This window comes from Alosa pseudoharengus, unplaced genomic scaffold (genome assembly GCF_046254945.1).
Source record: "Alosa pseudoharengus isolate Yale_2024_CS ecotype anadromous, Long Island Sound unplaced genomic scaffold, YU_APseudo_1.1 YU_APseudo_1.1_scf_15, whole genome shotgun sequence".
NCBI lineage: Eukaryota > Metazoa > Chordata > Actinopteri > Clupeiformes > Clupeidae > Alosa > Alosa pseudoharengus.
Window position 1 is genome coordinate 5,757,899 of NW_027468620.1, and position 26,898 is coordinate 5,784,796.

A 26,898-nucleotide genomic window follows, 5' to 3' on the forward strand; every position below is an offset into this window, starting at 1 on the left:
GCTACTCGTTGCTAACGGAATAGGGAATCTGTCCTGTTAAATGCAAAATGCATACTCTCTGGTAGAGAACACGAAGGTGATCATAAATGGCGCGTCGCGAAAAGCGGTCTCTGCGCACTACTGATATTCTATGATAAACCAAAGACGGTAGCTTATTTTGAAATACTTGGCTATATTCCGTCCACTATTTATACGCCACATACAGTGCTAGCCACCAGTTACAAGTCATCAGATGTAACGATATGCGGTAAGTGATATACAAACAGCACGCCTCCCTACACACTGTTCACAGTCCAATCTAGTTCTATTCAAATAATGCCTAACAATGTGTTCCTGCGGTAGGCTATTTTATTTCTTACTAACGGGCCAACCTTTGCACTGTAGCGTTAATCCATAGCTTAACGCAACTATCCAGCAAGCTGGTTACAGCGACGACGTCATGGTTGGAAAACAACAGTGGGATAGGATTTTAAGCAACTTGAGTCTCGTTCAGGCTACGCTGCGTACAGATATCCTGTATTTAACGCAAAGTTGTTTACCACACTTTAGCCCTGCAGGCGACCAAAAGGTAAGCTGTGCTTCTATTCATGTCTCTTTCTGGTATAGTTTTCAAGGTTACCATCGTTTTTAGGGCCGTGTGACAGCTACCGCTTTCAACTTCTTCGAGTGTTAGGCTACATTGAATCCTCCCAGTTGTCAATGGAATTATTGTGCGCGGCGGTAACGAGACTGTATCTTTAACAGACGTTAGTGGTAACAAAACGGTCACAATGTTGTGCTTTTGATTATTTGATTATTAGTCTACTCTTTGTAGCAGACTACTGAAATTCTTTATTTGGAGTGAACACATCAATAGTGGTTTAAATGTATGTGCTGACGGATTTGTTAGGCACCTCTGAACACTAATGCCGGAGCTATACCTTGGGCCTAAAATCAGGTGGCTTTAACATTTGTCTTCAACAGATCCCTTGAGGCCAATATAGTGTTGCCTGTCAGTCGACAAACGTTAGGATGGCGCCATAGTGCAGCACAGGCGCTCTGGATATAGGCATGATCAGACAGGGAGGAGTGTAACAGTGTTTCACAAGAACTTTCTGACACATTCACTTTTTCAAATGTTCTTTATGTAGTAACTAAGATAGTTTAAATTCATGTTTAGAAACTTTTGCAACTTTAGGTAAAGCGAAAAAACACATTAATACACAAAGTATCCCATCAAGATAGTTGCGCACTCTTGTTTTTTAGTTACTGTTGCCTTTTACCATAACAAAACCATTTCTAAAAATTGATACAGGAAGTCCACAGAGTCAACCTAGGAGCTTATCTGAGAGAAATAGGCAACCTTCGAAACCAATCAGAACTGTCTATCTCCTTCTTTCTCCTTCTTGCTCCCATACACACTTTCTTCTCTCTGTTATGTTCTGGGGGTAATTTGATCACGTTTCCTCATGCTGCATGAATGAAAGCAAAAGACTGAGAGCGGTGTTTGACCTGATTCTCTCTTGTGTTGCCACGGAGCTTAAATGGACCTGTACCTATGGGAAATGAGGGTAGACCTCGACACGGATCTCCTAACTGCTGCCTTGGAGGAGGGGAGGAGGTTAAACACTAAACCTCTGGTGTGTATGGGGGGTGGGCGGCTGAACAACCATGTGTAGTGTTCCTCCTGTCTCTTTCACGAAAGCCTTGGAATGGCCGATGTCCACTTGCTCAGAGGGTGGGTGAGGGAATTAGTTGGTGCTGATGTAGGCACAATGAATCAGTTTTACTGTCCCTATCCGCACAGGCCACTTCTCAGCATCCCCTCTGTTAGCTTGTGGGCAGAGAGGGCATTTACATATAGGGTAAATATGTGTTTTCCATGCAGCTCAGCTCTTTTAGCTATATTAAGAGGTTTGCTTTGGATAGGATAGTTGTTAAGATCAGCGCAGCTACTATACGCAGGTGTTTGGTTTGGGAAGGATAGCCTCGTTCTGGTTGATAATCATCATAATCATCATGACCTCAGTATGTGTCTGTCAGACTCTTGTGGTGTGTGTGTGTGTGTGTGTACACACTGAGTGGACACACACAGGCAGAACATGTAGCTGCCACAGCTCTCTTTAGCAGGCTCCCAAGATACGTTCTAAATTAGAAATGCATGAACTTTCATTATGTCTCACATGATGTGTCCCAGTTTCTCAGTTGTAGGAGAGATAACTGTAGCCTCGGCCTGATATTGCGCTAACACCCCCCCCCCCCCCCCTCTGGTGAGGTTGAGGGAGGAAACACATTTCACATTGTCTGTGTCAGTGAGTGAGCCTGGAGAGAGTTTTGATAAACAAGAGGAGGTCTCTCTTTAAAAAACTGGTTGGTTGCCCCCCCCCCCCCCCCCCAACCCCTGCTTCCTGTTTTACTCCTTTCCCCTTCTTCATCCTCCTTGTTCTTCTGCTCCGTGTGTGTGTGTGGTTAGGGGAATGGAAGTAAGTGCAATCTGCTGAACAGACAGGTTTTGACACAAGCCTCTCCGCCGCCACACTTTTGTAACTGTCTGCCACATCAAAGGAGAAGGAATTGCGAGATTACCGTTGCTCTTTCCACCCGACCTTATTGCACTTTGCCACTTCTCTATGGGTTGTGTGCCCGTCCGCAGTATGTGCTTTGGTTTGTGTCTGTTGTATGTGAGAAAGACAGCATGAATTCCAGAGGGTGCACATAGACTTGTCCATGAATGCAACTGATCGTGTGTCAGAAGTTCAGAACATGTTTGTTCCTGTTTCTGTTCCTGGTTTTGGAGCTTGTCATGATGTGTTTGTGGGGGTGGGGTGGGTGGTTGCTGTAATGTGAAGCCTGTGTAAGCATAACACGTGGTGAAGTGTGGGAAGTCATAGGTGGTACTACTAGTTATTTTCCTACTAGTGTGAAGAGAAAGTCATTTAACACTGTGTGAAGTGTAGACGTTGCTCCCATCATAATGTCAGAGAAGTGTCAGTAGAATACACAGAGCCTCTGGCCTACACACATCCACATACCAATCGAAAGCTTTTTCATTGGAATGGTAAGCCAGATTCTTTTAAGACATGGAAAATCTATCAACACCAAATGAAATACAGGAAGTGTGTGTGTGTGTGTGTGTGTGTGTGTGTGTGTGTGTGTGTGTGTGTGTGTGTGTGTGTGTGTGTCTGCCCTTCTGTCTGTGTTGTCTGTTCTGTCTGTCATTTTGTTGAAGATTGAAATGGAGATTTATTTGATGTACACTCTCCCCCACCTGTGTGTGTGTGTGTGTGTGAGAGAGAGATAGTGTGTTTCAGTTGTGTGTGATCACCTTGAAAAGTGCATGCTCATTAAGTGGCACACCTGCTAGGGGGGAAGATAATGACGCCGTAAGCACGGGGCCCTGTGGAGCTGGAGCACACTCTTCCCAGCGACCCTCTCCCTCATGGGGTTATTACAGTAGTCCTCCATAATCATCCCAAAGCTTTGCACGAGTAACATACAGGAGCTCTGATGAACTTGGTGATGTTGCATACAGCAGCACTGGCTAGTGTGTCTGCTGCAAGGCTTTTAGGCTTCCGCTGAACAGAAGTTCATTGTTTGGCTAAGTGAGTGAAAGAGCAGTGGATGAAGATTTATGCTACCATCATGACCCCAGGTAAGAGTAGTGCATACTCCCTTTTAATTCAAACTGAGAAAAGCTATCTTTTAATTCTTTAATTCTTAAATCGTTACCTTTTATTCCGCCATCAGTGGTGACCAAAGTAAAATAAATGTTGGTTACCAGATTATTTCACCTTATTGATATATGAACGCTCTTGCAGCCCCCCCACCCCCTTTGTAAACAGGAGATGCGGTTCCATGTACTCGGATGCTGTTCGCTGAGTGAATGTGCTGCGTGGCTCATTATCACACAGAATGTGTGGTGTTGGAACCGTCCTGTGTGTGGGTGTAATGCTGGTGTGAACTGCCTTAGAGAGGGTGTCAGAGAGTGTTGTATTTAATGTAGACCACAGAGGAGTTATTAGCAATTGGGCTTGAAGTGTGAAAGTTAAATGTTGATCAATCAGCACAGTCAGTGTGAAATCGCAAGCTTAACTGTTGTGATAACTGCGTTGACATAGTAGGTTTTTCAATAGTACATTTAAAAGGGCTTTCTACTAGGCCTATAGGTATTTTAGTGTGCAAACACACTAGTTTGACATTCACTCATGACCTCACAGTTCTGAATTATCAACTTGTTATGAAAGACAGATGCAAAGTTCACTTTGTATCTACTGATATCTGTCCCTGATTATGTAATGCAAATTCAGACATGTTTCACACCGTTCTTGCTAACGTCTGAATTCTGTCACTTATTGCAAGAGTACACATGTTTACCTTTTCATTTGATTCTCTTGATGCTGTAAGCAATATATTTTGGACAATGTGAAATAGACCTAGCTGATTTTATATTCTGTTGGCCCAATTAAAGTCTGTGGAAACATGTCTGTGATGCATTCTTTGGCACCTTTCAGGTACAGCGGGGAAAATAAGTATTGAACACGTCAACATTTTTTTCAGTAAGTATACTTCCAGGGAGGCTATTCGCATGAAATTTTCACCGGACATTAGTATTAATTTAAGTAATCCACACATATATAAAAATCCAAACATTAATGTCTAAAAGTAGAGTTATGAGTAAAAAAGTGGAATGGCACAGGGAAAAAGTATTGAACACGCTAAGAAAAAGCAGTACACAAAGGCAAGGAATGACAAGGAACAAACTGGAATCTATAAGCAGTTAGAGAAATTATCCCTCCTATCTGTGCAAAATGATATAAGCTGGGTCAGTACATACTGGTGGGCTATAAAAAGTTTTTTTGTTATCAAGGTGTCACACAAAAAACATTTCATGATGGGTAAAAGCAAAAAGCTCTCCCAAGACCTTTGCAACCTTATTGTTGCAAAACATATCAATGGGACAGGTTACAGATGCACTTCAAAACTTCAGAATCATCCAGCAAGCAGTATTGGAGCCATTATCTGCAAGTGGAAGTTACATCACTGCATCATCAACTGGCCATGCACAGGATCTCCTCGCAAGATTTCTGACCAGGAAGTCAGAAGGATAGTCAGAAGAGTAGCCCAAGAGCCAAGGACCACTTGGAGAAAGCTCCAGAAAGACTTGGAGGCAGCAGGTACAATTGGTACAGAGAAAATCATAGGTAATGCACTTCACCGCCATGGCCTCTCAGGGCTTAAATTTCATTGCGGGTATTGCGCATAATTTGTTCAAGTCCCGCAACTCTAGCCATCATAATGCGAGAAATTCCCGCATACACTTACTGACGTTAATATAATCATGAAGTGGCGTGAATGCGGTCCTATTGACCGGACGGATCAACTACCGAGTTGAATTGAACATAGCCTCATGCAGACGCAGACACACACACGGAGAGAGAGAGAACCACTTTGCGCTTACGCAAATAGGCTACGCAGCATGGCAAACTTTTACATCTGGAAAGAGCTCCTTGGTAACTATCCTAGCTCAGGTCACGTCAACACTTGATCCCAGAAAGATTGTCTTTAACTTGTTAGTTTTTTTAACATTAATTTTATCTAATGACATAGAAAACATAATGAATTGCATCCACATATCCTTATGCACTATGCACAACTTTTATTCACTAGCGACTAGCCTAAAAGGCTGAAGGGAGGCTAATTACTCTCACGTATTTTATTTAAAGTGACAGGGACTCAATTACACCTACTCATCACCAATGTGCACTCAATTAGACCTACACACCACATTAAAGATATGCCTAAGTGTTATAGTTTAAACGTCAATATGAAGCATTCAAATTACTAAATATGTTTAGCTACTAGTTATTACTGGTAAAATGCTATACATTAAAAAATACATTATTAACTAAATACACTCTATGTGAATTTAAAAATATATGAAATAGAAACATATCACATAAGCAATAATTTTCAGTGTGCTTGTGTGTGTGTGGAGTCAAGCAGAATCTAGGATATCCACTGTTGTAAATTATCCCACTACAGTATATATTACTGATGACGTCAGGGTGGTGGGGGCCCCAAAATCAAACACTTTTTTTTTTTTAAGTATCAAAATTGCAATCCCCCCCCTCCCCCCTAAATTGTGTAAATCCCCCCTACATGAATAACCTAAGGGGGGAATTCCCCCCCCCATTTTGAAAAATGAATTTTAAGCCCTGCCTCTATGCACGCTCATCCCGCATGACTCTATTGCTGAAGAAAAACATGTGAAAGCTCATTGAAAGTTTACTACACAACATTTGGACAATCCTATGAAATACTGAGAGAATGTATTCTGGTCAGACGAGGGCAAAATTGAACTTTTCGGATGTCATACTACACAACATATTTGGAGGAGAAATGGCACTGTGCATCACCCTAAAAATACCCTACCAACAGTGAGGTTTGGAGGTGGTGGCATCATGGTGTGGGCTGTTTTTCATCTCATGGCACTGGCAGACTTCATACAGTTGAAGGAATGATGAATGGAGTCATTTTGTTCCGGGAGAATCTTTACATCCACCAGGATGATGAGGATGAGACATGGCTAGACCTTCCAGCAGGACAATGATCCAAACCATTCAGCAAAGGAAACTCTCAATTGGTTTCAGAGAAAGGAAATCAAGGCCCTGACTTCAATCCAATTGAACAGTTCTGGAAGTTAACTAAAGATCAGGATTCACAAGAGGGACCCCTGGAATCTTCAATATTAAAGGACTATCTGTTTAAAAGAATGGGCCAAAATCACACCAGAATACTGTGACTGATTAGTTTCGTCATACAGGAAATGCCTTGAAGCTGTCATTACGAATAAAGGCTTTTCCACAAAGTATTTAAGAAATTTCAGCAGGCGTGTTCAATACTTTTTTCCTGTGTCATTCCACTTTATTACACATAACTCTACCTATGGACTTTAATGTTTGGATTTTTTTATATGGGTGGATTATCAGAGTTAATACTAATGTCTGGTGAAAATTTCATGCAAATAGCCTCATTGGAAATATACTTACTGAAAAAATGTTTTCCCCGCTGTATATCAAAAAGTTAAGGAGGAGGCAATCCTTCAACAATTAGGCCAACTGTATCCCTTGTGAGGGATGTAGCCTACCTTAAAAAGTCTGCCTACTGGTAGAATGCAGTCATTGTTTACGGTGTCTCAAAGGGCCACTTTTTTGTTGATTACATTTTGGGTCCATTTTGGCACAACTAGTGGATGGACCATCCCAGAAGTCAGCTGTTAACAGTAAAGACCAGGTTTAACCATCATATCAACCATTGGAAATGTACTGGCAGATGGCCAATTTCTACACTTGAATATTCTGAAGCCACCCTGATGCACTGCGGTGCAACAGCTCAAAGGCTCCGGAAGTCCATTAGTAACACTTAGTGAGACAGGAATCCTCAAAGATGGGCCCTGATGGAAGACTTGGAGCAAACCGACGAGATGCACCAACCATCTCCCTTTTCCCCCACTCACCACACAATCACAGGATTGATGTCCGCTCACCAACTCTTTTACCTCGGCAGCATCGAAAGGGTAACTTCCTGTCAGTGAATACAGAGATAGATTTTCAGTTCATGCAGATAACCCTCAGACAGACTGAAACGTGAAAGCAGAGACATAAAGTGCAGGCCTTCTGTGGACCCGTGATTGGCCTGAATAGCCAATTTCCGCCATTGAAATTGACTTAAATGGAGTCACTTGAAAACAGGGTATCCATCCAGTGGACGTAGATCGGATTTGACCACGGCTCAAGGCCAGTGTGCCCCACAGAGAGGAGTAATCAAAACCAAGACGAAGAAGTCCAGCATTGATTCGGAACACGTCAGTAGAACTCTGCACATACATGATCACAAACACACACTCACACACACTCTCTCCCACTCTTATCCATGTGAACAGGGTCACTGATGAAGGTCTATCTTGATTATGGTGGTTTGTTCATACTGACACACACATATATCACCTGACATTTGGAATCATGGAGCTAATGGATATAGAGGTAATCATTTGCACTCTCATACCAAATCCCTCAAGGAAAAGACTGTTTGAGACCGAGTGGAGCAAACCTCCCTCCCCACAACCCCCCCCCCCCCCGCGCTCTTTTTCTCTCTAAACAACACTGCTCTTTGAAGTTCCTGCTCTTTGACAAGCTTTCTTTCACATAATGGAGGTTCTCTGCTGAGGTCAGACACAGCACTTCCTGTCTCATGGCTCACTCTCCCACAATGCATCACTACTCTGAGGACTGCTTGCTTTGAGATGAGAAGGATAAAGAAGCTGCTATGGAAACCTGTCGGGATCAGATTTGTTTTTAGATGGCAGGACTTTTTCACATTGTGGGGTTTATTATGAAAGCTCTTAAGTAAGTAATGTCTTGTTGTGGTGTGGTGAGTCACCAGTGTAATAAATTAAATTAGACTCCCCTTTAGTCCTTTTGTAGTAGTAGATAAGAAAACACTGGATTAACAATATCAAACAATAATGAAAACAGATGATAGAGGAACAAGTACAGAATCGCCAGCAGAAAGCTCTCTCAATGTTATCTCTGGTGCAGCCAGGTCAAACTGATACATTCTACCTCAGTCAGAGCCTAGGGCTACCTTGCGACACTTAGAATGTTTTAGAGGATTCCAAATGGTGATGTTGCAGAGTTCTACTTGTAATGATTTAAACAAAGATCCTTTCAAGCAAAGTCTCATTAGACCTAGCTTCACACCTCGTTTAATTAGTGCAGCAGTTTTGTAGTAGGCCTACAAATTCTTGCTCTCAGCAGAGGGATAGCAACAGAAAGACGAATGTTGACATTTCCCTGTATTTTGGGTGAGTAACCTGGAAAATCTTCCTTATTTTCGTTGCTCAATGTTGACAGCTATGGTCAGAAAATGAGAAGAGAATGAGACTGAGAAGTAGTCAGCGCAGGAGAGACTTGTGGCTACCAAAGATTCTAGAGTCTTTGGTGGCTACATAGGATAAATAGCCTAGGCTAAACTTACAGCCAACTCCTCACATCCATCGCCATTATTATATTTGTATTATTTATACTATATTATTTTGTGGGCTTAAGTTAAATACGTTTTTAGACAGTGCAGACAGCTGCCCCTATGCAATGCGGAGACCTCAGCAGTAGCCTAATGTAGTCGTCTACCGTAGATTACCTTTGGATATATTGCATTCGCATAGATAGCATTGCTAGGTAGGCAATGTTAGCCAACGTTTACAGTAGCCTATAGGCTAAAATATTTATTCATGATGCGCCCTTCTCAGCTCGTCTTAGTGGCACGGCAAGTGGCAAATAGTAGGAACAAACTCAGCGGAGAAAGATATCAGTAGATAGGCCTAGCCTACTTCTGATTTGTATAGTATTTTGTTCATTTGGATTTTGGAAATGTTACAGAGAAATATGTTAGCCCTTTCTGCCTCCAGATCATATAGTTGCATCATAGATCCTCCTGTAGAAGTTATCAGACAAAAACGATCACTGGCTAACCCACTTTAAACTACTTTAGCAAAGTCCTTGGCTGTAGGTTGTGAGCAACAGGCAAATGCAAGATACAATTGCAGTCCATCAATATGGCATCGGCGGTGTTTGCGAATAACGGCTCGTGTCCATTATCGCGGCAAAGCCCACCGCGCCGCACATAGCCCATTGTTTTCCTATGGAGAGCGGCAAGGCGTGGTTTACGCTTCCGCAATGCACTTTGGGAAGGCGGCGTGGCCATTCGAACAGAGGCGGCGCGTCAAGAAGTTGGGCTCGGCTGATCTTTATGCAAATGAGAGCGTTAACGCGAGGCGGTTAGCCAATGAAAGTACATCTTCGGTAAACAAGTTCTGTCCTTTGCTCTAGTCTTCCGGTCCGGAACAATAGCCTGCCAGAAATATTTGTTCCGCCTGATAATCGTGTAGGTTTTATGAAAATATATTAAGCTATATAGTGGCGAAGAAGTTAAGTTTAGAACAAGTTCGCCACTGCACCCTATCAAAAAGACCTTGTTGGTGACTTGAACCAAGACAGAATGTGCTTTGGAGGAACATGTCAGTGATATTTGTGAGTGTTTCAATAAAATATTTTAACAGTAGTACGCTACCTCCAATTTAGTAGCCTACGTTAGCTGGCATTGTGTAATTACAAAAAATAAAACGTTACACCATACACTTTAGCCTATACACGCCCACAAGAGGCAACGGGAGAGAGGGCTAGGCGTCTGCAAGCGTCTACGCACCGCAATAATGGACACGAGCCGTAAGCCCTATAGCTCCACTTCAAGGCGGGGATCAGCCAGTGGCAAGCGACAGGTTTCCTATTGTTCTCTATGGTTCGGCAGTGGAATGGTGGCAACGCTGGCGTAACGCTAGCGTTGAACAAGCTGAGCGTTGAACTTGGTTCAACCAGAGCCCGTCTACGGAGAGCCTGGCCACTCCGTATTAAGTCCCATTGTACCAGAATTTTGGTTGCAGTTCCACCAAAGTTCCACTGGGGGCGATCGCCATGAGTGCAAAATGAATGGGAGTCAATGGAGCTAGACGGCTAAATTTGTCTCACCTGATTGTCGTTGACAAATCTCAGATTTGATTGTAGTTTGTGTAACTTCAACATGGGTTATAGGTCAAAAGTTGAAAGAACGAGTGCTTATGTCCTTTTGATTTCTTACAGGTTGGGTCGTTGTTGCCCATAACACGCTAGCATTGTGCTAATGAATGACGTCATTGATACGTTTGAAAGGCTTTTTAGAACAATTAAGTGACTTTAAAAAATATAATACTCAACCAAGTTCGACCGTTGGCAAGTACGCTGCTGTCTCAAACTGCAAATTGAGCGTCCTGTGTCCTCGCGTTCTCCAGAGTCTGGACTCACGATCTTAACTTTTCAAGTTCGAACTTTCAAGAACGGGAGACCGCTCTTTAGCGTACTTTGTATTGAGAAAAGCCCAAGTTCTCTCCTTTGCTCTAGTCTTCCGGTCCGGAACAATAGCCTGCCAGAAATATTTGTTCCGCCTGATAATTGTGTTGGTTTCATGAAAATATATTAAGCTAAATAGTGGCGAAGCCATTAAGTTTAGAACAAGGTCGCCACTGCACCCTTTTAAAAAGACCTTGTTGGCGACTTGAACCAAGACAGAAGGTGCTTTGGAGAAACATGTCAGTGATTTATGAGTGTTTCAATAAAATATGTTAACAGTATTATTGTCTTAAGTAGGCTACCTCCACTTGTAGCCTACGTTAGCTGGCATTGTGTAATTAGATAAAATAAAACGTTACACCATACACTTTAGCCTATACATGCCCACAAGCGTCAAATTCAGTTTGTGCATTTAAAACAACAGGGTTGACCCAAAGTGCTTAGCCCAAGTACAAATAATGTACAATAATAACAACAATAATAAAATAATAATACAATACTAAATGCCTACATATGAAGATATATAACAATAATAATCATAATAATTTGTCAGTATTACTAATTTGCTTAATGTAGGCTTAATGCAGACTTAACAAAAAACTGTTTACTGTTTATTTTAACTATCGTAATGTACATATTCTGTAAGTCACTTTGGACAAAAGTGTCTGCTAAATTCCATTACCATAATAAAAAAGTTGCAAGAAATATTGGGATGCTCCATTTACTCACATTTAGTAGATCGCTTGCTAATATTGATTGCTAATAATTCTGTACTTTCTGGAAGCTACGGTATGTATGCTAATGCTAGAATGTGTGTGTGTGTGTGTGTGTGTGTGTGTGTGTGTGTGTGTGTGTGTGTGTTCGGTAAATATTTACTCAAAGCTCACCAGTAGATGTTTTGTCGGGCAGGTGGAACAGAACCTAATGTTTGTCTTTTATGTGGAAACGGTCCTCAGCTGTTGCTCACTGTAGCCCTCCACAAAGGTGTTTACACAGCTCTGCAACTGTCACATTTTATCTTCTGTGTGTGTTTATGATGGTCATCATAATAGAAGTTTTGTGTCATTTCATGTCACAATAACAAATGTTGTTGATTTCAAAAAACAAAAAAAACCCATCCACCCCTTTTTTTTTTCTTCGTCATTTATGGCCTTGTTCCATGTGCTGTCACCATATGTGACAGCAGTCAACACGTGTCATAAGGAAGTGAAGCGTGTTCAACATCTGTCATTGGAGAGGTCTTCACAGGCAGGTGTGGCTAAGGTCTTTGTCTTCAAACTGATAAGAAGTCAAAAGTGACCACCTCCTACAAAAGCTAAGATTCAGCTGCCGGGGGGCTGTAGGGAGAAAGAGGGAGGGAGAGAGGAGGGATGAAAGCATGTGAGAGCCGCGCTTGGAGTAGTTCATTCTCTCCACGAATGAAGGCGTCTTAGAGCGCAGCGGTTGGAGGAAGGTGAAGTGGAACTCGGCGACTCTGAGTAAGGTTCCTTTCTCTAGTGTGTCTCCATTCAATCCAGGGTGAGACTGAGCACAGTGGGTTCCCCTTGGACCTTCAGTTTGGACTGTCATGGTTTGAACTGGCTCACTGCTTTCTCTCTCTCTCTCTCTCTCTCTCTCTCTGACACACATACACACACTCTCTCTCTCTCTTAGTCACTCTCTCTTTCTATTACAGGAAATGTTACCACCATCTTTATCTGAGGGTTATTTCAAGTTAGCCACATTAGCTTCCGTTTTTAACATTTCAAGTTGGTCTCACTTTCCTGACTTTCACATGCAGAGGGATGAATGGAAAAGGAAGTCAGTCAGAAAATGATTGGAGCGCTCTGACGCAGTGACTAATTCTGTCAGGGACTGGCTCTGCTACTGTGTACCCAGGGATATGTACTGTTTGTCCTTAACAAACTGAGGAAGCCGATATTCTGAGAGGTTGTTGGTGACTGCCACTGTAAAGAAAATTATGTATTTAATCTGCATGTATTTGAGACTTTGTTTATATGTGTGTGTCTGTGTACAGTAGTGTGTATTTGCATAGGTTATGGTGTGTGTGTGTGTGTGTGTTTTGGACTTTATTATAAATACTGCATATACTGGGAATGTCAAACTGGTTAACATTTGTCACTTACCAATTGGCTTCTATTTTCAGTGAGTGTTCCACTCACTCAGCAGAGAGCCCTTTCAGAGACACTATTATGGAAGAAATTACCATGTAGGCGCACATGGCTGGGTGTGTGTGTGGGGTGTGCAGACATACTGCTTCGGTTGTCATAGCACAAAATACTTTTTTTGTTTCATGCTGCTTTTTATTCAAGCATATTTCTGTAGCTACAGTTGGCTACATTTGGTTTTTGTTTAACTGGTAATTTTTTGTATGTTATTGAGCCCATAATGATTTCTTTCCAGTGTTCATGGTTAAAAGTGCCACTTTGAAATTTAACTGAAACGTACAGGTTTGCGTCACAATAAGTCCTCGGGGTTATTTCTGTGTCATTGTGACCATACCGCATGGGACTTGCTTTTCCCCAGAGCTCTTCCCTTGTTTGTTGCGAAACGTGATGTCCAAAGTGTTTAAAGAAGGACAATAGGGATCTTTTGTAGGTCCCATGGACCTCATCTCTTTAACCACTGTTTAATTCATATGTCCGTTTAGGTTAGACAAACACACACACTCACATGAAGATTTTTCTTTCCCTCTTTCTGAAATAAATTGAAAGCACAATATTGGAATATTTTTTAATTTAAACAACTCTATGAGAATGATGGTTCTTCTTGTGGTTTTCAGGCTTCCTCTTTCACCTTCCTCTAATTGCCCACCCTTCCTGTTTTTTCCATATTGCAAATAGGATGGTTTTGCCTGACTGGTTGTTCGAAGGTCCAGCAATGCATTAATATTAAATTATAAAATGCAGCCAATTTAGGGATGATGGCACTCTCCCATTTTACTCTCATATCAGTGTTGTGGGCTTGACCAGTTGACAGGACGTTTCTTTCATCACTTGCGTTTGGGCTTTGCTATCGCTGGGATTGCCTCATAGCTCATGCAGTGTCCAAAGGTCTCTGACTCATGGCTGACTCAGAAGTCATTTGTCCACCTTGGCAGTCAGCACGGCTTCTCCTCTGTCCTCTCGGCCTCTCCCAGGCTGCCCTGCCTTGTGTCATGTGGATTGCTTGGTTGTAAATGTAGATATGAGTAAGAATCACTATATGAATCTCAACTGTTGTTTCCTACGCTTACCAAGAACCAAAATAAGCTAAATGTTTTATTGAGACAGGGAGATGTTGGCGCAAAAGGGAGAAAACAATGAATACTGTGTGCTTGAATAGGCAGGTGGATGGATGTTCAGATAGATGGATGATGTCTGACATGGTGATTTGTCGTCCTGTTTATCACATGGCTAGCTAGTTACCTTCCAAGCTTCTAATCCAATCAACAATTTGACCAATCATTGCTTGCCAGCCTTCTGCTGTATAGTCTGAATACTCCATAGATAGCAGTGCAACAAACACAGACTCCCTGTTGCAACTAAGTGACTCCATTCCATGAGTTTACTATTGAAATATTGTGAATGCCTCAAATGGAATTGACTGAGTGGAATATTCCACAATGAAACTGAGATGTCTTGCAGTTGAAAGAATCTGTTTTCATAAGATTCTGACCCAAATTCCACACATAGACCATCACTGCTAGTGAGACATATTGCTGTGGAATTGTGGAATATTGCTTGCGACTTCTCGGTCTGCTTCACTTGAGGTATGGTTCATTTCTCTTTTTTTTCGGTTGGGGTGCCCTTGGTGATGCCCAGCTGGACCCCACTGGTCAGGGCCGTGCGTGTGCGCTGAATTAATAAATGTACATTTATAAATGTAGTATCACTGAATGAGGGTGATAGCCAATGTTCCCTCTAAGCAGCCGCGCTGACCAGTCGAAGTGGTCGTGCAGGCCAGTCGAAGTGGTCGCACAATAGATTTTTCAGACCACGCAATAGATTTTTCAGACCGCACAAATGATTTTTTTCAGGGGTTAAAAATCTGACCATCAACAGCGATGTAGGCTAGGTAATAAACATTTAAAATACTGACATGTCTGAGAGCTATATGCAGCACTTAAATGTGGCTGTTCTGAGGCTGTCGGCACAACTGCTCTGCATTCAGTTTACTGTTTCTCACAGTTTCGTTGATGTCCAAATGTTTATTGTGTGCTTGTGCTTGTGCTTGTGCGTGTAGATGGTTAGCTTTGTGTATTTGAGGATGTGTGGTCAGATTGTATAGTACTAGGCTAGTTTTTTTTTTTGCTTTCTCCTGGCTGGTTGTTGGTTGTGGTTGAAACAGTTTGTGATGAAGTGGCTGCCTTTGTCACGGAAACACACACACACACACACACACACACACACACACACACACACACATATATCAAGTACAGGAAATCTCCCCTGGCTTCAGCCCCAAGGCCATCAGCTTGACGAAGGACACACACACACACACACACACACACACACACACACACACACACACAGCCTCATAAAAGCTTAATGTTTGCTTGGGCATATTATGACTTAACTTACTTTATTCCAGTTATGTGTCCTTGTTGCAGCTATCACTTTCAGAATGAAAGCTTTGCGTTTGCTGCAAGTGGCTCTATCTGTTTGCATGCCTCTCCAGTATGCTCATTGAGGAAGTGATGTGGCGACAGCCCGTATCTCCTGTTTCTCTCACTCTCTCACTCACACTCTCACTCACTCTTTCTCTCTCTCTCACACACACACACACACCGACACACACCACTGCATCTTGTGGTTTAGCAAACCCTGGTACTTATCAGGTATGTTTTTATTTATTTATTTTTCTCAGATTGACCCATTAAAAGCTACACACACACACCACAAATCAGTTCAGAGATCTCAACTGATAATCATCTAAACTCTGATTGGATAATCATGTCAAATTTAATTTTAAAACTAAAAGTTTAACTATCAACTGTTCTAGCGAAAAGGAAAGGCACTCTAGGGTGGAGTCAGTCAAACGGAAGAAAGCATGTTGGGCTTTGTTTCCTCTTCCAGCCTTTCCCACTTGCCTGTGCTTCTGACTCTGCAGCAGTTTGCTTGAAAGCTCTCCTGATTACTGCGTGTCACTGGTTGTGTGTTGTGTTTGTCTTTCAGTTCAGTTCAACTCAATTCATTGTTGCTTTATTAGCATGACTGTAGGTACAGTGTTGCCAAAGCACAAAAACAAAACAGCATAACCATTTTTACAGTAGCATTGTAACATTGAGGGGAAAAAAGGCATAGGATGATTGAATTCAATTAATTACATTTTGCTTAACTAGGATGACTAGGTATTGTTGCCAAAGCATAACAGTAAAACAGTCTCTCTCTCTCTCTCTGCAGGGTGGACGTGTCCATGTGGAGTGAGCCTGACTCCTGCTGAGGACCTACAGAGAGTCCCAGAGAGAGGCTGTGATCGAACACAGACCCCCTCTGCCCTGCCCCGCCCCTCCTCGTCGTCCACCCATCCAGCTGTCCTCCTCCAATGTCCCAGAGGAAGAGCGTGCCTAGCCTCGGGAGGAGAGTGCTTACCGTCGCCTCAAGCGTCCTGCACGCCAGCCGCCCTCTAGTAGCGCCCCTTGGTCACTTCTTGCTCTGACCCAGTCAACCCCCCCCCCCCCACTCTCAGGTCTGCTGACCATGAAGGAGGTGGGCCAGTGGTCAGAGGAGGATGTACTAGACTGGCTGACAGAGGAGGGCATGCAAGAGTACTCGGAATCCTTCCAGCAGCTGGACGGCCCGGGCCTCCTGCGGCTCTCTGAACAGGACTTCCGTGGCCCGCCGCTTTCGCTGGTCTCGGGCGACGGCGGCCGGCAGCTGCTGGAGCGCCTGGAGACGCTGCGTGTGGCCCACCTCATGGAGGTCAACAAAGGTCACCACCACCATGCCAACGGCCACGTGCTCGCCAATGGCACCGCCAAGCCGCACCACAACGGCGTGCTCAAGAAGAACTGCTTCCACCGCTCGGAGCAGGTGCACATCCAGATCCCCGTGCCGCCGCCGGAGCCCGAGCGCTTCCCGGCCGAGTGGGGCAAGACGGGCGCCGCCTTCCTGTACGCCGTCTGCTGCTTCCTGACGACCAGCGTGGTCATCTCGGTAGTGCACGAGCGCGTGCCACCCAAGGAGGAGACGCCGCCACTGCCCGACAAGTTCTTCGACCTGTTTGACCGCGTGGAGTGGGCCTTCTCCATCTGCGAGGTGAATGGCATGCTGCTGGTGGCTCTCTGGCTTATGCAGTGGGTCCTGCTCAAACACAGGTGAGACACACACACACACACACACACACACACACACATACACACTAGGGGTGTCACGATTCTCCAAATCCTCGATTCAATTTAGTTTTTCGATTTTAAAAGTCACGGTTCGATTTTCTTTCTTTTTTTTAAATTATTATATAATCCTAATATTAGGATTAGGTCCTAATATTACTATTAATGGATTTCTTGAGTTTAGCTATTTTGCCTTATTTCCAGTTCCAGTGTGGTTTTTTTGCCTTTTGGCATGCATGCTGGACGTGACGAAACCGAAATCGTGACACCACCACTACTACACACACACACACACACACACACACACACACGTCTTCAGTCACCCAAGTTTCTTTAGTCACACGCCTTACTCAAACACAGACCTTTGGCATGATCTTTAAACATGAACAAACATGACTTACTGATAAGTGATTTACTGCGGGTGTTACTCAATCACACTGAATGACAAAATCACTTTGATGACTTTAGAAATGGATAAGTTATTAAAGTTGAATCTACAGAGAGAAGAATGCTAGATCACGCACAGACACAGCCTTTAAGACATAAATTCACAAAGAATTGAACTGGTATTGCGTCACAAGGGGCTTTTTGACCTCAGAGTGGCCGTTGGCTTGTGTCACTTATTAACATCTAAAAGCCACTTTATTTTCTGTGTGTGTGTGTTTGTCTGTGTGTGTGTTTGTCTGTGTGTATGTTCTCCCTACCTCCAGGTCCATCGTGGGCCGGCGGTTCTTCTTCATTGTGGGCACGCTGTACCTGTACAGGTGTGTCACCATGTACATCACCACCCTTCCGGTGCCTGGCATGCACTTCCGCTGCTCGCCCAAGGTAAGCATGCCCTCCTCCTCCTCCTCCTGCCCAGCTTTGCAAGCAGGACATGAGCCCATCCGAAGCCTGCATGCTCAGTGGGCTTTTTGCTGACAACAGACCTGTGAACACACAGAGGGCCAGAGGCCCAGAAAAGCCAGTGCTAATGTAGGCTAAATCAGCTCATTTACGCTACACTAATCCACTCCTATTGGCTGGCCCAAGCCTCCACTTCTGGGGTTACATCTCTTTCTCTCTGTCTCTCTCTCTGTCTCTCTCTCTCTGTCTCTCTCTCTCTGTCTCTCTCTCTCTCTCTCTCTCTCAGTCTCTATCTCTGTCTCTCTATCTCTGTCTCTCTCTCTTTCTCTGTCTGTGTCTCTTTCTCTCTGTCTCTCTCTCTCTCTCTCTCTCTCTCTCTCTCTCTCTCTCTCTCTCTCTTTGTCTGTCTCTCTCTCTCTCTCTGATTACAGCGTATGGTCAATCAGCTTTGCACACGCTTACATCAGCGCCATTACGTAATAGTGACGTCAATCTACTTCAGGCTCTGTAAACATGTTTGTTTGGGATGGCTGTTTTTTTTTTTTCAATAAACATGTTTTTGATGTGAAATTGAAACTGTGCTCTATGATGTACAATCCGTGGTTAGATAGTTCTGGATGCCTGTGCTTTTGGCTGTCCGGAGTGATAGGAAATGAGCCATGTGACCGGGTCTGGATCTCTGCTGGGTCCCATTGACCTTTCAGAGGGAGTCTGGTTGAGATGAGGTCTGTCGCTGTTAGCAGCTGCTGATGTCCAGAAAGCATCAATAGAAAGAGAACACTGATGAGAGAGCAACATTTGGAAGATGATTGTGTGCACGTCTCACCTATTTAGAGGCCAGGTGCAGGACAAAGGTGCATGGTAGGATAGAAATAAGAATGAATGCGAAAATAGTGTCATAGACATTTAGTCTTATTTTCATTTTAGGATGAACGTTTTACAATTGTCCATTAAAAACAAGAACTCTTGTTTTTTGTACTCTTTGGAGGTCTTGTTTTTGTTACAGGAAGTTGCATGAGTTACAGGAAAAGTCACACCTACTTGGTGTTGAAAAGAGGCTTAAGCTGACAGTAGATATAATGCATAAAAAAACACCGGGAAAAACAGTGTTCAGTCCACCAAGTCATAAGCTATCGGCGCTGCGCAGCACCAGTTGTGATATTTATCTTACGGAGTGTAATCGTAGGTAATGTCATGTATGAAAACTAGTATTGTTAGGCAATACTATAAGTGCAAGTCCAGGGCAGCTGAGGTGTGGCGATGACATCATCGATACGCAAGCAGGATGTGCAGTTTCACTGTCTAAACGAACTCAAACGGGCTACGGTTTCAGATTTCTCCACTCTGGGACCAGGTTTCAGAAAAGTGCGGTTTCGGGCAGTGCGTTTACAGGATTCGTTTGGACGCTCGACCAAGACGAAGCAAAACCTCTGCGTTTAACCTAAAAAGCGTCTCCGTGTGGACAGGCCCTGAGTGGGAGTCACGCTTATGAGCACAGAGAACTTAGATCAAGTCAGGTTATGCCCCGTCCTGACGCTGAATCTGATTGCTTGGAGCCAGGAACATGAGTAAAAAGAAGTGCATGATGACATAATGTTTCACTCAACTAGGGCTACATCCACACTGTTCTGTCTTCGTTTGAATCAGAAAGTTTTTGGATACGTTTGTGCCTTTCATCTACTTTACTCTGCTATTTGGGAGAGGGGGGAACTGTCCCCTCAGTAGGTTATATGGGTAATGTTGCATAGCATTCGTCAACATCCTTTGTGGCTTGTTTCATTTACAATAGGTAGGAAAGCACCTTTTTTGATTTCGCATCAAATGTTACTTTAGATTTGCGATGAATCATGGCTTGTACATATGTTACCTGCATCTGTGGCATATGCATATTGTTGGCAATCAATATAATAATATCATTTATATTATAACTAACCTAATTATCTAGGTCTCTGCATTTTTGCACCGTGCTCCGTTAATTTTTTTTCTAATTTAACATGCCTGTGTGCGTCTGTGTGTTTCAGCTCTCTGGCAGGTGGGAGGCTCAGCTCCACAGGATAATGAAGATGATTGCTGGTGGAGGGCTCACAATCACCGGATCCCACACCATGTGTGGAGATTACCTGTACAGCGGCCACACTGTGATGCTCACACTGACTTATCTCTTCATTAAAGAGTGTAAGACACACACACACACACACACTTTTTACGCTGTTGACGTGTTCTCCATCTGTCACTGTCACACTGAGGTATGACTTTTATCTCATCACTCCTGGTCCATGAAGTGTAGCACCAGTAATTAATCAGAAATTCCAGATGGTTAACTCGGAGGACTGCAGTGGGACTTTTCCTTTAATCAAGTTCTGTTCATTGCCCAAATGGCGACCCCCGCCCCACACACACAGTATAAATAGATTACAAATAGCAGTGACATCTGGTGGTGATCATTTCTCTCTCCTCCTGTATGTGTTTTTGATCCAGAGAAGACCAGTAGATAGTAATCCTTCAGAACGAAGCTAGCCCCTGAAATTCTCCTTCGTCATTCACAACTCACTTCTACCAGAAATACTTTGAAATCCACAATGAAAAGTACAAGTACAAAGTACTTGTTAACAAAGCAGCAGAACAAGTGTGCTAGAGGAGTCGTTAGGACAGTAGTCGACCTGTGATTGGTCAGGAGGCATGTCTCCCATTCATGATTAGAGTATTGTTGGGCAGAACATTATGTAAAGCTTCCATTTCTTCGTTGGCTTTTGTTGAATTTGGTTATTTGTTGTGTTGTCTCGAAAAATTTGACAAAAATGTATTCAGATACATTGGGCTCTATCTTGGCGATCTAAAACGCAGTGCTGCAAAGCATATTCTTATCACAACAAAGCTTATTCCTATCTTACACTCGATCTTATCGCCCTGCGCTTCACTTCGCCATGCGCTTTATTAAACAATGTGCCCTGGGGTGTGGCCATTAACAACATGATCTAAAAATCGCTATCTTACACCATCTAAAAAGCATTACTGACTGAGAAAAAAATAGTCTATAGCGAAAGGTGTATATGAAGCACAGCTGAATGCACTGTCGCTAGATGTAAGCAGTAGGGCTGGGCGATATGGCTGAAAACTGTATAAGTATTTAATATCGGTCGATATCGATAATTATTGATTTTTTAAAAATCTATTTCAGATAAGGACCAGAAGGGGGAAAAAAGTTCAATTTAAACACTTTTAATTTAAACTTAACCTTCCTTCCATTTGTATTTTGATGGTCACTGGCGCATTTGAAAGAACTTAACACTCAAATAAATAATTGTGCACATAAGTCTGAATGAGCAGCACTGGTTGAAGCCTGGAAATATTGTAAACAAAGTAATTTGCTAGTTTATCATAGTAAGTATACTGGTTAGACTGTTCAGTTTCCCCAGTGTGTTTAAGTTTCAAATGAATACTTGATGCTAACCGGATTTAATAGCAATTCAGTCGTCTTGCACGATTGTGAATGTTTGGATTACATGCGCATGCTGAGGAGGGATGCACCTAGAGAGAGAGAGAGAGCGCGCACGGGGCAAGGACTCATTGAGAGTCTGTGTTGAGGTAGGCCTTCTATCGTTTACTCTGGTAGAGTTGCTAGCTATACAATGCAAGATATATTTAGCCTATTTATTTATGGACAACGTAAGGCGGGAGGTGTGTGTTGCTTTTAATTATCGAATGTTCTAATATCGATTACATGTCTATTGCGATAGGCCTACATATCGCTATTGTTTTATTGCCCAGCCCTAGTAAGCAGCAACGCCGCTGTATGTCCTTAGGTTTTTTATTCAGTCATTCGAACATTATTGGGGTAAGTGTGGCTTTTTTCAGGCTATGTTTTCGATGGTAACCCATTGTCAGTCAATAGTGAGTGTAAACTGTGTAGGCTATAACTGTTTTGTCCTTGAATATGACACCACAGTGAAGTTAGTTTCACTTTGCCTATGAGAATAATAGACAAATGTAGTTGCGTGTAGCCTATACTCTTCTAGTCACAAATAGGTTTTAATTAAGCATGGTTTAGTGGAATACTCATGTGCAAGCAGATTCCTTCAAATGCGCTGGTGACCATCAAAATACAAATGTGCTGTTTGAAGTCGAGCTGCTTGCTGTTAAAGGAAATGACAGATGCCATTCTCATTGGTTTAAAGGATGTTACGCCCAAAACACACCCATGACTGATTAAGAAACACAAGACCAACCTTTTTGCGCCAAGCGCCCGACGTTTGATAACAAAACCACCCCGAATGTAGACTGGACACACCCCTAAATGTATTTGCTTTTTGCTACTGACCCTGCCTTTTAGATCGCCAAGATAGGGCCCAATATCTGTCAGGTTTGTTTGTTGTGTATTTGTTTTTGATCTCCACTCGCTTCCTGACAGACTCTCCAAAGAGGTTCTGGGTGCATCACTGGGTCTGCTGGACCCTAAGTGTGGTGGGGGTCTTCTGCATCCTGCTGGCCCATGACCACTACACCGTGGACGTGGTGGTGGCCTACTTCATCACCACACGCCTCTTCTGGTGGTATCACACACTAGCCAATCAGCCGGTGAGTTTGTGGTGCCTGCCAAACAGGCTTAAACAATCTGACCTCTGTAGTGACCTTTGTCATGTATTCTACTGACTCAGCAGGAGATTGTTGAATGTTATACTGGTGTTTGGTGTGTAAGTCATTTGGAATTAAATTAAATTATGCCCCATTTACATATTCAGCGATTCATCTGTCACCCATAGCTCTCTTGTCGCTAGTTACATGTGCTGTTTATGAAGAAGATGCATAAACGTACACTGGCTTTCACACATGCCAGTCAGAGTTGTGGTGCATTGTTTACTGGATTAAATGACTCCTGTTCTGTTGCACTGCTGCAGGTCCTGAAAGAGAGCTCCCAAGGAAACCTCTTCTCCCAGGTCTGGTGGTACCGCTTGTTCCAGTATTTTGAGCACAACGTCCAGGGGCCCGTCCCGAAGAGCTATCAGCTACCGCTGTCTTGGCGCATGTTACCATGGACACGGGTGAAATACAGCAGACTGGACTCGCAGTGACCCTGGCTGAGTGATGAGAGTGGAACTGTGTGGGACTCAACAGTGCGAGGCCATAGAAAAATTCTCATCATCAGACTATGTGCAGAATGGCTCAGCACTGTGACCCATTGTTATTTTTACAGACGACTGTACTTTGTATTTGAATTATTGAAAGACACTGTAATTTACTGGACTGACATGGATATCGTAAACAGTACATAAGATGACTGGAGTTGAAAAGCCTCAACCTGCTCTGCTTCAGAGTGTAGCTTTAGCATTTCAGTTTTATTTTTTATTTTTTGGCTGATATAAAACTTAAACATTTCATGAGTATATCCTTCAAATTTTGATTCTATGCTTAGAATCATGGTTGTATCCATTAAAGTAAAGGAGAGTAGAATTATATAAGTTGTAAAGTTGAGTTTCAGAAACTGTTAAACAGTATCAAGCTCTTATAGAAGCAGATTTTTTTGTTTTTATACATCAGTAGAAATCTCCTCTTTTGTACATACAAATGTGGCAAGGGTGCAAAACAGTAGTTTCTCTATATTTCACAGGTCTATTTTTCAAAACAATGTTTTAGAAAATCTTTTTTTAGATTTTTACCTTTTAATAATGCGTGCTGAATGCTGGATAATCTTAAAAATATGTGTTTAGTGTTCAATCAGTGCCTTTATAATCATGATTGTAACGTGCGTGCACGCGCCTGTGTGTTTCAAGGAGGTTTTTTGTGTGCACATGTGTGTTTGTCATTACTTTAGGTTTAACTTTAACAAATCGCAAAGTGACCATAATTTTGCCAGCCCTCTTGCCAAACTAGCATAGTGTATAGTTTAGTGTCCATGAAAGGTAGCATTAATAGGGCTCTCTCATTTTGATCACACACACACACACACACACACACACACACACACACACACACACACACACACACACACACACACACACACACACACACACACCAAAACCAAAACAAATTGCCTGAAAAATAATGGGAGACTACATAGAATGCCCTAACCGCTGCATTTATTTGCATTTGCACCCACCAAGCCCATGGGCATGTCCATTTGGCTGGACATCCAGTTAACATGCTGAGAGCTCTGCGATTCACCTTCCCCTTACAGAAGTGACTGCCAACATCAGCATTGGAATCCAAACATTGTGGATTCAGTGGCTCTTAGAGACTTTGGACTTTGGATTGTTGTTTGCATTACACTAACCAACACAGCACAACACTCCTGCTTGTGAAGACTGTTGGGCCTAGTTACGGCCAGTGTTTTACCAGCCTAGCCACCCCTCCTGCTAGTATACAGTTTTTCCCCCCCCCGTAGGATAAAGAGCATGGTTCAAATTCTGTCTGGTTTGTTCGTTGTGGATGTTCTTTGTCCCTAATTTATCAAGTGGTTATGGAGCCAGACTGAAATAATTTGTTTAATTAATTGTTTTGTTTTCTGTTATTCTTTTCATCATGTTTCCCCTTAAAAAAACAAACAAACAAAAAAAGATGAATGACAAACACTGACTGAACTGTGACTGCAAGTATGCTGTTTCTCCATGAATGTAACTGCTTTGGCTTTGGCAGATGCGCAGTAGTCATCGGAGCATAGTAATGTTCTGATGGGACCTCTTCTTGGAAAATGAAACACATCTAACTTGGTGACTGACAAAATATCCCTGCCTTGTGTTCTTAAATGAGCCATATTTTGAAGGATGTAACTATGATCTAATGATTATGTCTGAATTCAACTGAACCCTCAACTTGAAGTGGACTCTGTCATCATGACCTGATCCACATTAATATCTGAAATCTGGAAATTCATTTTTTAATGAATGAGCACACGCTAGCTGACAATGGGTTTGATATAAGAAAACTCAAATAGGCTTGGTCAATATAGCCACATTTATATCATGTTACCAGTCCTCAAAATAAGGATCTAGCAAGTACTGTTTGGTAGTCAACATCTGTTTTGAATTGTGTTGTTATTGTTTATTTGAATAACAGCTCCAATATTGGATGTAGTCAGGCTGCAGACAGAACAAGACAATATATTGAACATCTTTTTTTTTTCTTCCAGTCACCTGTGCTGAGGAAAACTGTAGTAAAGGGAAAACAAATATTTCCTATTTATTATAATATGCAAGTTGTCACAAAGCTTGCATACCCAAGTAGTTTTAAATGTATGAAAAAAGCACTATGTACCTCCAAAGAAAGTCTGATTAATTGTTTCACACAGTCCTGGATGTCTGTGCTGTATGTATGAATGAATTGTACTGATGAATGTGATGGTTTATCATAGGCCACTTGGTCCCAAGCTCAGATTTTATTTGTAAAGAATTGTTGGGAGAGTTTGACTTAAGACTGTTTACCATCGCAAAAAATATCTTTCATGTTCATAAGCTTATGTGGCCATATAAAAAATCAGGCATTAGGGGTTAATAGCTCCTCAATTTTATGTTGTCATGGTTGAGCCATTTTAGTTGTTTCATGTATAATATGCTGTTAGCTGTTTATAATTATTACTTAACATGTGCTGTCACAGCAAACCTTTTGGGGGGTAATGCAGTCAACTTGGTTGCCAATCATGATTTCTCTGTCTTTCAGTAGCTGTTAAGTAATTTTATGTGTTTTTATTACAGGCGAATCAACAGTCTGATCAAATGCATAGTGTCCATTTCTCTATGTGTCTGTATGGCTGTGATGTTTCTATAATGTGGTGGTGATGAGAGAAGAATGGAAATAAATGGTTGTACTCTGTTAAATGCCGTTCTTCTTTCCTTTCTTTGAGTTTGCCAGTTACTTCAGAGAACATATCAGATGGTTATTAGTTTTTCTTTTGGCTGTTCCCAAGGGAATGCAGTAGTCCAGTACCAGAATTACTCATTCCAACAAATCTACTTACATAATTTTTGTTTTGTTTTGTTTTGTTATTTTATTAATGCAAAATAAAATATGATATTGCATTAAATATTTCTGAAGTATTCTAAATAGTGAAGTGGTTAAACTTGTGGTGTGACCGATTGCGTTAGTGGAATACAGAACTATGTTTGTAGTATATAAGTATACATACTTTTTTGATCCCGTGAGGGAAAATTGGTCTCTGCATTTAACCCAATCAGTGAAACACAAACAGCACACAGTGAGGTGAAGCACACACTAATCCCGGCGCAGTGAGCTGCCTGCTACAACGGCGGCGCTCGGGGAGCAGTGAGGGGTTAGGTGCCTTGTTCAAGGGCAGTTCAGCCACGGCCCACTGGTCAGGGCTCGAACCGGCAACCCTCCGGTTACAAGTCCAGAGTGCTAACCAGTGGGCCACGGCTGCCCATTGTATCGTGTTCTATCACAGAATGGTGGTTTTCCTGCAGTGTTACTGCCTGGAGGATTTTTGTGATATTTTATGTTTTCATATTCACATTCTGTTTGTCATTCTGTTTCATCTCCCCAGCTTAAGTTATTAAGAGCTCACAGGTTAGTCTGGCATAGCCACACTCGATTTCTTATCCAAACTTGGTAACACTTATCAAGGTTTGGTAAGATTATGGGGCCTGTTTAAACCACTACAAAGAAAACTGCCTTTACACACGATTGGATAGACCTAACCAATCAAAACAACAAAATATCTAAATCCCATAGGGACAGCAGCAAAAACATCCTTCTCGAAAGGATGGCATACATTCGGGCTGGCTTCCAGGCTACTCACAGACTACTGAGACCTATACCAATATACTACCACTAGATGGCGATGCATATCTATCCAAACATTTCATTGCCTGA

General features: G+C 42.5%; 1 protein-coding gene across 3 annotated transcripts; it reads left to right on the plus strand.

Moving 5' to 3' along the window:
• LOC143124072 (phosphatidylcholine:ceramide cholinephosphotransferase 1-like) lies at nt 1-25,886 on the plus strand. Of its 3 annotated transcripts, none has more exons than XM_076285353.1 (6): nt 1-247; nt 16,304-17,217; nt 17,943-18,060; nt 20,100-20,253; nt 22,487-22,653; nt 22,974-25,886. In XM_076285353.1, exons 2-6 carry the CDS (start codon nt 16,601-16,603, stop codon nt 23,145-23,147), a joined length of 1,230 nt encoding a protein of 409 aa, XP_076141468.1. In that variant the 5' UTR covers nt 1-247; nt 16,304-16,600; the 3' UTR covers nt 23,148-25,886. The 3 variants fall into 3 exon arrangements, with proteins under 3 accessions (XP_076141468.1, XP_076141470.1, XP_076141469.1); XM_076285355.1 differs by lacking the exon at nt 1-247 and adding an exon at nt 283-568; XM_076285354.1 differs by lacking the exon at nt 1-247 and adding an exon at nt 12,276-12,397.
• The last annotated feature ends 1,012 nt before the right edge of the window (nt 25,887-26,898 follow it).